We start from the raw sequence: 13,716 nt of genomic DNA, 5'->3' as shown, positions 1-13,716 counted from the left end.
TTTCCAAACAAACATTCACTCAAAAAGTACCAATTTCGATTATCAACTCATTTTCTGTAAACTCAAATCTGTGAAGCATGAGTGAAATATCACCCGAATATACAATATACTGTATATACAAAAGTATGTGGACACCCCTTCAAATTAGTGGATTCGGCTTATTCAGCCACACCCGTTGCCGACAGGTGTATAAAATCGAGCACACAGACATGCAATTTCCAAAGACAAACATTGGCAGTATATTGGCCTTACTGAATAGCTTAGTGACTTTCAACATGGCACAGTCATAGGATGCCTCCTTTCCAACAAGTCAGTTCATCAGTTCATCAAACTTCCACCCTGCTACAGCTGCTCTGGTCCACTGTAAGTGCTGTTATGTACACCTAGGAGCAACAACGGCTCAGCCGCAAAGTGGTCCGGCACAAAAACTCACAGAACGGGACCACCGAGTGCTAAAGCACATTACGTGTAACAACCATCTGTCCTCGGTTGCAACACTCACCACAGAGTTCAAAACTGCCTCTGGAAGCAAAGTCAGCATATTCACTTTTTTCGTTGGGAGCTTGATTAAATGTGCTTCCATGTCCGAACAGCCTAAGATCACCATGCAGAATGCCAAGCGTCGGCTGGGGTGGTGTGAAGCTCACCGCCATTGGACTCTGGAGCTGTGGAAACGCGTTCTCTGGAGTGATGAATCACGCTTCACCATCTGGCAGTCAGACGGTCGAATCTGGGTTTGGCGGATGCCAGGAGAACGCTACCTGCCTGAATGCATAGTGCCAACTGTAAAGTTTGGTGGAGGAGGAATAATGGTTTGGGGCTGTTTTTCATGGTTCGGGCTAGGCCCCTTAGTTCCAGTGAAGGTAAATCTTAATGCTACAGCATACAATGACATTCTAGACAATTCTGTCCTTCCAACTTTGTGGCAACAGTTTGGGGAAGGCCCTTTCCTGTTTCAGAATGACAATGACCCTGTGCACAAAGCGAGGTCCATACAGAAATGGTTTGTCGAGATCGGTGTGGAAGAACTTGACTGGCCTGCAAAGAGCCCTGCCCTCAACACAATCAAACACTTTTGGGATGAATTGGAATGCCGACTGCGAGCCAGGCCCAATCGCCCAACATCAGTCAGTGTCTGACCTCACTAATGCTCTTGTGGCTGAATGGAAGCAATTCCCTGCAGCAATGTTACAACATCGAGTGAAAAGCCTTCCCAGAAGAGTGGAGGCTGTTATTCCAGCAAAGGGGGGACCAACTCCTTATTAATGCCCATGATTTTGGAACGAGATATTCGACGAGCAGGTGTCCACATACTTTTGGTCATGTAGTATATCAATCACAAACATAGGCCTACCCCATCAGAAGTTTTTTTTTTAAACACACATATAATAACAAATCAAGATGTAGGTTATCATTTATATTGCATCGGGAGGAAATAATTATCTAAAACATCACAAATTGTATTAAACCTGGAGCAAGTATAATCGATACCTAGTGGCCTCCCGGGTGGCGCAGTGGTCTAGGGCACTGCATCGCAGTGCTAGCTGCGCCACCAGAGTCTCTGGGTTCGCGCCCAGGCTCTGTCGCAGCCGGCCGCAACCGGGACGTCCGTGGGGCGACGCACAATTGGCATAGCGTCGTCCGGGTTAGGGAGGGTTTGGCCGGTAGGGATATCCTTGTCCCAGTATGTAAAATGTAATGAAATGTAATAAAATATATGCACTCTACTGTAAGTCGCTCTGGATAAGAGCGTCTGCTAAATGACTAAAATGTAAAATGAATGAGTAAACTCGTAGGTGCAGCCTTGTAATTTCTCCAGGGGGAAAAGTGATTGTACAAAGCATTTTAGCTGAAATTCTAAGAGAAGTATAGCCTTTATTCTATCATATGTAGGCCTAAAAACAAATGTAATTTATTATTATTTGCCTACCTCTGGGGACCCATCAGAGTCATCAAACGCTTCAGCAAAGTCAGTGGGAGTTTTTTTCAGAGTCTGGTCGGTGGCCAGCGTGTTGTCATTGTAGGATCTGACGAACTTGAAGTCACTGGAGCGCGAACCCGTCGTCAGGTAGGCGTCATAATTGTATGTGCTGCGGAGAGTTCCCGCGCCATCTACATCTGCGTAGTTTGGAGGGAGATAAGCACTTGGGATGGCGACCGCTCCATCAAACAACAGTCTAGGCTTTCTTCTGCGGCAAAAACTCACGGCCAGGATGACAACAATGAAGGTGAGGAAAAAGGTGGAGACGGACACCAGCGCGATGATCAGATAAGAGGTGAGTTTGGAATTGCTCTCATCATAAGATATATCTTTCAGTTCTGGCACTTCAGCCAAGTTATCAGAAATCACTAAATACATGGCACAGGTCGCAGAGAGAGAGGGCTGTCCGTTATCTTTTACTGACACAATAAGGTTCTGTTTCATGCTGTCAGATTCAGAAATGTCCCGCTGTGTCCTGATCTCTCCGCTGTGGAGACCAATAGTGAAAAGTCCTGGATCCGTGGATTTGACTATATGATAGGACAGCCAGGCGTTCTGGCCGGAGTCCGCGTCCACCGCTATCACCTTGGAAACCAGAGAGCCCCCGTGTGCAGCTTTGAGGACCAGCTCGGTCATGAAGGAGTTCCCCTCAGGGGCGGGGTACAGTATCTGAGGAGAGTTGTCATTCACATCCGTTATGAACACACTGACTGTGACGTTGCTGCTGAGCGGAGGAGAACCGTTGTCCCTGGCCACAACGTGGACTTCAAAGCTCCTGAACTGTTCATAATCAAACGACCTCACAGCGTGGATCACCCCCGTGTCTCCGTTAACGGATAAGAACGAGGACACCGGGACACCGTTCACATCACCGGGTAAGATAGAGTAAATCACTGTACCATTCTGTCTCCAGTCTGGATCTCTTGCAGTAACGGAACACAATGATGAGTCTGGTTTGTTATTTTCAGTCACGTGGGCGCTATAGGACTGTTCCTCAAACACAGGTGGGTTGTCGTTCACGTCAGCTACAGATAACTGAACACTTTTAGAGGAGGACAGAGGCGGAGAGCCCTCGTCGGTGGCAATGATTGTAATGTTGTAATCAGACACTAGTTCACGGTCCAGTTCGCCCGTGGTCACCAGAGAATAGTAGTTTTTGATGGATGGCAACAGCTTAAAAGGAACGTTTTGCTGAATGGAGCAGTGGACCTGACGGTTATTCTCAGAGTCTCTATCCTGCACGTTAATGATGCCCACCTCTGTGCCAGGTGACGCGTTCTCAGGTATGGGGTTACTCAGAGATTTCAGATATATTACAGGTGCGTTGTCATTTACATCCGTGATATCAATAATTACTTTTGAATCAGATGAAAGGCCATAGCCGTCTTTACCCTCTATGCGCATTTCATATTTTGGGTCGCCTTCGAAATCTATCGGACCTATCACCTTAATTTCTCCAGTATTGTGGCCCAAAGAAAATACCTTTATTGCTTTGTCAGATATGCGACTGAATTCATACGTCACTTCCCCATTCACTCCCTCATCTGCATCTGTAGCACTTACTGTAACCACTACAGTACCTAAAGGAGAGTTTTCAGGCAGACTGGCTTTATAGACGGCCTGGCTAAACACTGGGGCATTATCGTTAGCATCCAGTACAGTGACGTGTATGACTACAGTACCTGATCTCTGCGGAGTGCCACCGTCTACTGCTGTAAGCAGTAAACTCATGTCCTGTTTTTCTTCACGATCTAGTTCTTTATCTAAAACCAACTCTACGTTCTTTCTTCCATCTGTGTAATCGTGAACAGACAGCACAAAATGTTCATTACTTTGTAATGTATACCTTTGCACTGCGTTCTGTCCCATGTCTGCGTCATGTGCCTCGTTAACACGATAGCGAGCCCCTTTGACTGCCAACTCACTAATTTCCAATTTGATTGTGTCCTTCGGGAAAATTGGTGAATTATCATTGACATCCTCAATCAGTAGTGATACACGATGCAATTCCAACGGACCTTCCAGAACCAACTCGAATGTAAGCATACATGAAACCTTATCTCCACATAGCTCCTCTCTGTCAATCCTTTCCGCAACAATCAAATCCCCGGTACTCTGATTAATATCACAATAACGTTCATAGTTCCCCTCCGTATCAATTCGGGCCTTACGAGCGGACAGTCTACTGGCTTCCAAACCGAGATCTTTGGCTATATTTCCAATAACAGATCTGCGTTTCATCTCCTCCGGAAAAGAATAGCTCACGTCTCCAAAGGCGGAGTGCAGTGTTAGGAGAAAGAATGCAAAGCCGCAGACCAGGCCTGTCACCGATATTCCTTTGTGACCCATCCTTGGACTATAAACTGCAAATTAGCATATCATTAGATACTGGAATGTAAAGAAATAGTGTTCCACAAAACTATGGAAGTCTGATTGAAATAATATCCAACGAAAGTGGCAGAAATCTGACCGTTTCCTAATCTTTTCCTCGGCTAAATGGCACCAGAGCACACTGGCCTGGAAACAGAACAAAGTGGGTGGAGAACTGGGACTATAAAAACACAGCTGGTGAATAGCGACACAGTGAGTACTATTAAGAAATTACATATGATAACAAACATTCTTCTAAATCTACAGTATATTTCACGAAAAGTCCTCATAGGAATCTGTAGCCTATATACGTAGGCTGCATGATTGAATAGGTAGACTACTGTAATTATTGGGGGGAAATCACCCCAACCTTATGTAAATAAGCCAAATATATAGAAAAACAGTAAACGGCAGTAAAACGCCCAACACATAAATTACGGAAGGGTAAATCCATTCGAGTTCAATCCCTTTTTGACAGCATCCCTTAAACAAAACTTTCTGTTCAAGTTTGCCCATGGAAAAGTTGGTCAGAAAGTGACTTTTTGGACGTGAATGCCAAAACATCCAGGAGATAAAGGTGCTCAACGTTTACTCATGTCGCATACCATTGGGCATCCATGTCTTCATCACTGGAAGATATAAACGGTTGAGTTGGATATCATTTAAAAGCTTACAAACAGTGTTGTCAAAACCATGTTATTATTTCAAAAAATATATATATTTTTAAAAGGTCATGAACAACCATTCTGATTCCCATGTACAATAGCCTTTTTGAGTGACTAGAATATAACCCATAGTATTTGTTTTGGATAGCCTTTACATGTTATATATTGTTAGATATCAACCTTTAACGTCAAGTATCTAACGATGTGTCATCTGTGATTTTTTTGAAATATTTGCATATGTTGTAGCTCAGACCCTATTTTGCGCTGTGCCCGCTATCGGTTGAGATACAACATGCTCTTGAATCCTGGGTGGGTGTCATTTCAATCATAGAAATACATTTAATAGAATGGACCTATCCCTTCAGACCACAGTAATTTATCTTGTAGACCGACCACTGTCGAATGTCAACTTGAATGGTCATGTCTATTCTATGATCTATATTTCTATGATATCAATAGGTTTACAGTATATTGAGGATTGACAGTATAATTTAAAACAACAGATATTCCCATTCAAGTCAACATTCTCTGATGTGTGGACCTCCAACCATCTTTGTGGTACTATTTCAAGGTTGAAATGTAAATGTTATTACAATTTTTTGTACATTTATCAGCCAAAACATGACACCCACACTGTATTCAAAATAGGGTCTAAGATACAACAAAAGTGAACATGAAAAAACTCCGAGTTTACACGTTTTTTAGATAATTCATGTTAAAGGTTAAAAAATATATATATATTTTTTTACTCCACCCCCAATATAGTTTAACAACCCTGTTTGTAAGCTTTTATATGATATCAATCTAAACCGTTTGGTGATCTTTTCCTGCGATGAAGACATTTATCTCTTGAATATTTGGGAATTCCTGTCCAAAAAGTCACTTACTGAACACTTCTACAACAGGCAAATATGTATGGAAGGTTTCGTTCAAATCAAAACGGGTGACGTCAAAAAGTGATTGAGTTCAAATGGATGTACCAGGCATTAAAATCCATATCAGACTATTTTCACGAGTTAAGATATAGATTGAAAGAAATACGTTCCAAAGTGAACACATATCCAAAAAGGTATAGGTCTACATTGCAGGTATCATATTTGAGGTGCCGGTATTTTAGTTAACACAATCTCATCGATGCAATATAAAAAAAACAGAGAGTATGGCAATGAATGAAAGTAATGACAGTCAAAAGGCGATGAAAAGTCAACCCTAAAGGTCTTAAAAATGTCATTTCAGCACCATGGACAGCGACATACACATGCCTCTGCGCAACGCTTCTCTCATCACTCTGTCTTAGTCGCTCTCTTCATACCGTATTAATATTTTGTAACCCTTTTCCAAATAGTCCTGCACTCGAACAGGACAAATTAGGCTACTAACTCATTTTAACCTCAAACATGCAGCGTGTAGGCATATGTAAAAAATCGAAATAAATCACAACATAGACATCACAGCTCAAAGCACATACTCAAATCAAAATAATTCAAACCACAAAATATATTAACATAAAACATTTCCACTTCAATTTTGAGGGTACATATACATTATCATCAATAGAATCAAACCTAAAGCATGAACAAGTTGACCAATATGGTGCTTTCAAGACAACTCGGAAACTCTGATCCTCTGAGTAAAAATGTGGGTACGTTTTTTGCGCAGAGCTTCCTATTGGTTGATTCTGATAATTTCCAAGTGGGAAACTCGGAGCTCATCTTTCTACATTGAGTTTACAAGTAGGAAATGTGCGAATTTTCCGAATTCCAAGTTGTCTTGAAAAGGGCAAACTTGGATATTGACAGGGGAAAAAAGGTTATTGTACAAATCAAATCAAATATTATTGGTCACATGCACATGGTTAGCAGATGTTAATGCGAGTGTAGCGAAATGCTTGTGCTTCGAGTTGCAACAGTGCAGTAATATCTAACAAGTAATCTAACAATTCCACAACAACTACCTAATACACACAAATCTAAAGGGATGGAATAAGAATATGTACATATAAATAAACTCAGTAAAAAAAGAAACGTCCTCTCACTGTCAACTGCATTTATTTTCAGCAAACTTGACATGTGTAAATATTTGTATGAACATAACAAATTTCAACAACTGAGACATAAACTGAACAAGTTTCACAGACATGTGACTAACAGAAATGGAATAATGTGTCTCTGAACAAAGAGGGGGATCAAAATCAAAAGTAAGTCAGTATCTGGTGTGGCCACCAGCTGCATTAAGTACTGCAGTGCATCTCCTAGTCATGAACTTCACCAGATTTGCCAGTTCTTGCTGTGAGATGCTACTCCACTCTTCCACCAAGGCACATACAAGTTCCCGGACATTTCTGGGGGGAATGGCCCTAGCCCTCACCCTCTGATCCAACAGGTCCCAGACGTGCTCAATGGGATTATTCGCTGGCCATGGCAGAACACTGGCATTCCTGTATTGCAGGAAATCACACACAGAACGAGCAGTATGGCTGATGGCATTTTCATGCTGGAGGGTCATGTCAGGATGAGCCTGCAGGAAGGGTACCACATGAGGGAGGAGGATGTCTTCCTTTTAACGCACAGCGTTGAGATTGCCTGCAATGACAGCAAGCTCAGTCCGATGATGTTGTGACACACCGCCCCAGACCATGATGGACCCTCCACCTCCAAATCGATCCCGCTCCAGAGTACAGGCCTCCGTGTGATGCTCATTCCTTCGATGATAAACGCGAATCCGACCATCACCCCATGTCAGACAAAACCGTGACTCATCAGTGAAGAGCACTTTTTGCCAGTCCTGTCTGGTCCAGCGATGGTGGGTTTGTGCCCATAGGCGAAGTTGTTGCCAGTGATGTCTGGTGAGGACCTGCCTTACAACAGGCCTATAAGCCCTCAGTCCAGCCTCTCTCAGCCTATTGCGGACAGTCTGAGCACTGGTGTAGCTCGGGCAGTTGTTGCCATCCTGTACCTGTCCCGCAGGTGTAATGTTCGGATGTAGTGATCCTGTGCAGGTGTTGTTACCTGTGGTCTGCCACTGCGAGGACGATCATCTGTCCCTTCTGTTTTCATGTAGCGCTGTCTTAGGTGTCTCACAGTATGGACATTGCAATTTATTTCCCTGGCCACATTTGCAGGCCTCATGCCTCCTTGCAGCATTTAAAAAAATAAATGATTTCACCTTTATTTAAACTTCTTATGGCTGCAATCCCGTTAACGGGAGGATATGACAACAGCCAGTGAAAGTGCAGGGCGTCAAATTCAAACAACAGAAATCTCATAATTAAAATTCCTCAAACATACATGTATCTTATACCATTTTAAAGGTAATCTTGTTGTTAATCGCACCAAAGTGTCCGATTTCAAATAGGCTTTACAGCGAAAGCACCACAAACTATTATGTTAGGTCACCGCAAAATCACAGAAAAACAGTCATTTTTCCAGCCAAAGACAGGAGTCACAAAAAGCAGAAATAGAGATAAAATGAATCACTAACCTTTGATGATCTTCATCAGATGACACTCATAGGACTTCATGTTACACAATACATATATGTTTTGTTCGATAAAGCTCATTTATATCCCAAAACCTCAGTTTACATTGGCGCCATGTTCAGAAATGCCTCCAAAATATCCGGAGAAATTGCAGAGAGCCACGTCAAATAACATAAATACTCATCATAAACTTTGATGAAAGATACATGTTTTACATAGAATTAAAGATACACTTGTTCTTAATGCAACTGCTGTGTCAGATTTCAAAAAGCTTTACGGCAAAAGCACAATATTCAATAATCTGAGAACAGCGTTCAGCCACAAAAGGAAGCCATACAGTTACCCGCCAAATTGTGCAGTCAACAAAACTCATAAAAAGCATTATAAATCTTCACTTACCTTTGCTGATCTTCGTCGGAATGCACTCCCAGGACTCCCACTTCCATAAGAAATGTTTGTTTTGTTCGGTAATGTCCATCATTTATGTCCAAATAGCTATTTTTGTTAGCGTGTTTGGTAAACAAATCCAAAGTCAGAAAGCGCGTTCACTAAAAGCTGACGAAATGTCAAAAAGTTCCGTAACAATCAGTAGAAACATGTCAAATGATGTATTGAATCAATCTTTAGAATGCTGTTAACATAAATCTTCAGTAACGTTCCAATCGGAGAATTACATTGACTTCAGATATGCGATGGAACAGAGCTCCCTCTCATGTGAACGTGCATGGTCAGAACATGGCCAGGTCATGGTAGACCTGACTATTTCCTGCCTCCTTCGGCCCCACTTCACAGTAGAGGCATCAGACAAGGTTCTACAGACTGTTGACATCTAGTGGAAGCCGTAGGAAGTGCAAACTCATCCATATCCCATTGTTTGTTCAATAGGGGCTGTGTTGAAAATCTATCAACCTCAGAATTCCCATTTCCTGTTTAGATTTTTTTCTCAGGTTTTTACATATATATACACATATATACACATACACATATATACACATATACATATATACATACACATATATATACACACACACACATATATATATATACACATATGTACATATATATATATATTTACATATATACATACGTATGTATACATATATACATACATATGTACATATATATATATATTTACATATATACATACGTATGTATACATATATACATATGTACATATATATATATATATATTTACCTGTATGTATACATATATATACACATACATACATACATACGTACATATATATTTATAAAATCAAATTAACCCTCCCTCAGAATCTTCAAAAGTTTCTGCAAAGTCAGTAGGTGTTTTTCTCTGAGTCTGTTCCGAGGGCAGCGTGTTGTCATTGTAAGATCTGAAGAACTTGAAGTTCGTCAGATCAATTCTGATGGTGAACAACAGTTGAACTAAGCTCATGAGGCATTTATAAGATATATTCATCAAAAATCAATGGGTACACATCATCAACGTAGCAGTCAAAAATGTATTTAGCAACTGCTGATTGCTACTTTAATGTCTCAATAACGTTTTTTGTTCGCTTCGGTATCAATACGGGCCTTACGACCAGGCAGTCTGCTCGCCATCAGACCGAGATCCTTGGCTATATTTCCAATAACAGATCAGCGTTTCATCTCCTCCAGTAAAGAATAGATGACATCTACGCAATCTGACCGTCTCCAATCCTTTCTGCAGTGAAATGGCCCCAGATTTAGCGACACAGTGAGGACCCTTCAGAAATTACACAAATGATCTGATATCGTCCTGAATGCTTTTCAAATAAAGACGTGCATTCTTGATCAACTATTCGATACATTTATCTCTTTAGATCAATTAATAACCAAATAGAAAGACAGGTTATAACATAAAACCACCACAAATAAACCATTGTATGTTGCTGTTGGTCTTAAGGTTAGCAGCTTGCATAAAAAGAGTGACGTAAGCAAAGTGATAACTTTCAATCAATAATGACTAGTTAGTCTTACCGCTTTTGAATACACGATTTCAGCACCTCGGACAGCCACACTCAGTTCAGTTGGTCCTTGCTATGTGGAATCATTGGGACGTAACTACCACATTGAAGTTCACGTTTAAAATGATTACGGTAATGGTTAGGGTTAGGTAATGGTTAGGGTTAGGTAATGGTTAGGGTTAGGGTAGGGACGCCCCAAGGATCTCGGATAGCACAATCGTTCAGAGTTGCTGCTGTTTTTAACTGATGAGTTATAACTGATTTTCTCATCACTTTAGCTCGTGAAATGATTATATACAAACAGGTCTACATGTAAACTGTACCACAATAGGCTACCTAACTACCAACCACAATTTACAAAACTACCATGAACACATTCTCTGTAAGAACATCTGTGCAGCGTACATGCTGCACAAGTGTCCAGCCAATCTATCAATCACAATAAACCGGTCACAACATCAATAAGATGTTTCCCTTTGAAATAAAAGGGGATTAAATCGTTGCATTTTATCTCTCTTTGTAAAAAACTTGCTGTGAAATAATATTCTTAAAACATCAAAGCAAATCTCCTCAATTTCTATTTGCAGGAAAGGCCTACCTCGGCTGATCCATCAGAATCGTCATGTTCTTCAGCAAAGTCTGTTGGAATTTTTCTCAGAGTCTGGTCCGCGGGCAGCGTGTGGTCATTGTAGGAACTGACGAACTTGAAGTCACTAGTGCGTGACCCGGTCGTCAGGTAGGCGTCATAATTGTAAGTGCCGCGGAGAGTTCCAGCTCCATCCACCTCTGCGTAGTTGGGCGGGAGATAAGCACTGGGAATAGCGACCGCTCCGTCAAACAACAGTCTAGGCTTTTTATGGTGGCAAAACCTCACGGCCAGGATGACAATAATGAAGGTGAGGAAAAAGGTGGAGACGGACACCAGCGCGATGATCAGATAAGAGGTGAGTTTGGAATTGCTCTCATCATAAGATATATCTTTCAGTTCTGGCACTTCAGCCAAGTTATCAGAAATCACTAAATACATGGCACAGGTCGCAGAGAGAGAGGGCTGTCCGTTATCTTTTACTGACACAATAAGGTTCTGTTTCATGCTGTCAGATTCAGAAATGTCCCGCTGTGTCCTGATCTCTCCGCTGTGGAGACCAATAGTGAAAAGTCCCGGATCAGTGGATTTGACTATATGATAGGACAGCCAGGCGTTCTGGCCGGAGTCCGCGTCCACCGCTATCACCTTGGAAACCAGAGAGCCCCCGTGTGCAGCTTTGGGGACCAGCTCGGTCATGAAAGAGTTCCCCTCAGGGGCGGGGTACAGTATCTGAGGAGAGTTGTCATTCACATCCGTTATGAACACACTGACTGTGACGTTGCTGCTGAGCGGAGGAGAACCATTGTCTCTGGCCATCACATGGACTTTAAATCTCATGAACTGTTCATAATCAAACGACCTCACAGCGTGGATCACCCCCGTGTCTCCATTAACGGATAAAAACGAGGACATTGGGACACCGTTCAACTCACCGGGTAAGAGAGAGTAAATCACTGTGCCGTTCTGTCTCCAGTCTGGGTCTCGAGCAGTAACGGAACACACGGAGGAGCCTGGTTTGTTATTTTCAGTCACGTGGGCGCTATAGGACTGTTCCTCAAACACAGGTGGGTTGTCGTTGACGTCAGCTACAGATAACTGAACACTTTTAGAGGAGGACAGAGGCGGAGAGCCCTCGTCGGTGGCAATGATTGTAATGTTGTAATCAGACACTAGTTCGCGGTCCAGTTCGCCCGTGGTCACCAGAGAATAGTAGTTTTTGATGGATGGCACCAGCTTAAAAGGAACGTTTTGCTGAATGGAGCAGCGGACCTGTCGGTTATTTTCAGAGTCTCTATCCTGCACGTTAATGATGCCCACCTCTGTACCAGGTGACGCGTTCTCAGGTATGGGGTTAGTCAAAGATTTCAGATATATCACTGGGGCGTTGTCATTTATATCTGTAATGTCTATTATCACTTTAGTGTCTGAAGAAAGGCCATAGCCATCTTTTCCTTCCACAAACATTTCATATTTTGATTCCTCTTCATAGTCTAACTCCCCTATCACTGTAATGTCCCCCGTTTTCTGGTCCAATGTAAACATTTTCCTTGCCTTATCAGACATTCGACTGAATTCATACATTACTTCGCCGTTCACTCCTTCATCTGCATCAGTACTGCTCACAGTAACAACTAGTGTACCTAAAGGAGATGTTTCGGGCAGACTGGCTTTATAGACGGCTTGGCTAAACACTGGGGCATTGTCGTTTGCATCTAGTACAGTGACGTGTATGACTACAGTACCTGATCTCTGCGGAGTGCCCCCGTCCACAGCTGTGATCAATAATTGTAATTCCTGCTGCTTCTCACGGTCTAATTCTTTGTCAAGCACTAACTCGCCGTATTTGCTACCTGCAGAAGTGGTTTGAACACTCAACACAAAATGATTATTCCTTTGTAGCACGTAACTTTGAACTGCATTCTGTCCTATGTCTGCGTCATGAGCAGCGTTCACACGATAGCGAGCTCCTTTGTCAGCTGATTCTCTGATGTCCAGTTTAATTGTATCCTTCGGAAATATGGGTGAATTGTCATTGACATCTTGTATTTGAAGTGATATGCGATGCAACTCAAGAGGATTCTCTAGGACTAACTCAAAGCTCAGAAGGCATGACACCTTTTCTCCGCAAAGCTCCTCTCTGTCAATTCTTTCGGTAACAATCAAATCACCACTAGTCAGATTAATGTCACAATAACGTTTGCGGTTCCCTTCGGTATCAATTCGGGCCTTACGAGCGGAGAGTCTGCTCGCCTCCAACCCCAGATCCTTGGCTATATTTCCAATAACAGATCCGCGTTTCATCTCCTCGGGAAAAGAATAGCTCACGTCTCCATAGGCGGAGTGCAGTGTAAGAAGAAAGAAAGAAACGCTGCAAACCAGGACTGCGACCGAAAATCCTTTGTGCCCCATTGTGGAATTAAAACGTCAAATCACCTTACAGCCAAGATAATATACAATGCAAACAAATAGTATTTCATCAAAAAATACAGTTTCATCGAAATTACATTCTCAAAATGTGCACGCAATCTGACCGTCTCCAACCTCTTCCGCGGCTAAATGGCACCCGAGCCTTGTAACAACACAAGTGGGTGGAGAACTGGATCTATAAAAACATAGCTGGTGAATAGCGACACAGTGAGTACCCTTCAGATATTACACATATT

At 42.3% G+C, this 13,716-nt stretch overlaps 2 protein-coding genes across 2 annotated transcripts; both read right to left on the bottom strand.

The window, feature by feature from the left end:
- Positions 1-1,918: 1,918 nt before the first annotated feature.
- Positions 1,919-4,330, bottom strand: LOC120047056 (protocadherin gamma-A11-like). Its single transcript, XM_038992603.1, has one exon. The coding sequence runs from the start codon at positions 4,328-4,330 to the stop codon at positions 1,919-1,921; it is 2,412 nt and encodes an 803-aa protein (XP_038848531.1).
- Positions 4,331-11,041: 6,711 nt separating this feature from the next.
- On the bottom strand, positions 11,042-13,462 carry LOC120047055 (protocadherin gamma-A11-like). Its single transcript, XM_038992602.1, has one exon. The coding sequence runs from the start codon at positions 13,460-13,462 to the stop codon at positions 11,042-11,044; it is 2,421 nt and encodes an 806-aa protein (XP_038848530.1).
- Between the last annotated feature and the right edge of the window lie 254 nt (positions 13,463-13,716).

The sequence above is a fragment of the Salvelinus namaycush genome, chromosome 5 (assembly GCF_016432855.1).
Source record: "Salvelinus namaycush isolate Seneca chromosome 5, SaNama_1.0, whole genome shotgun sequence".
Classification (NCBI taxonomy): domain Eukaryota; kingdom Metazoa; phylum Chordata; class Actinopteri; order Salmoniformes; family Salmonidae; genus Salvelinus; species Salvelinus namaycush.
This window is presented reverse-complemented; position numbering and strand designations above follow the sequence as displayed.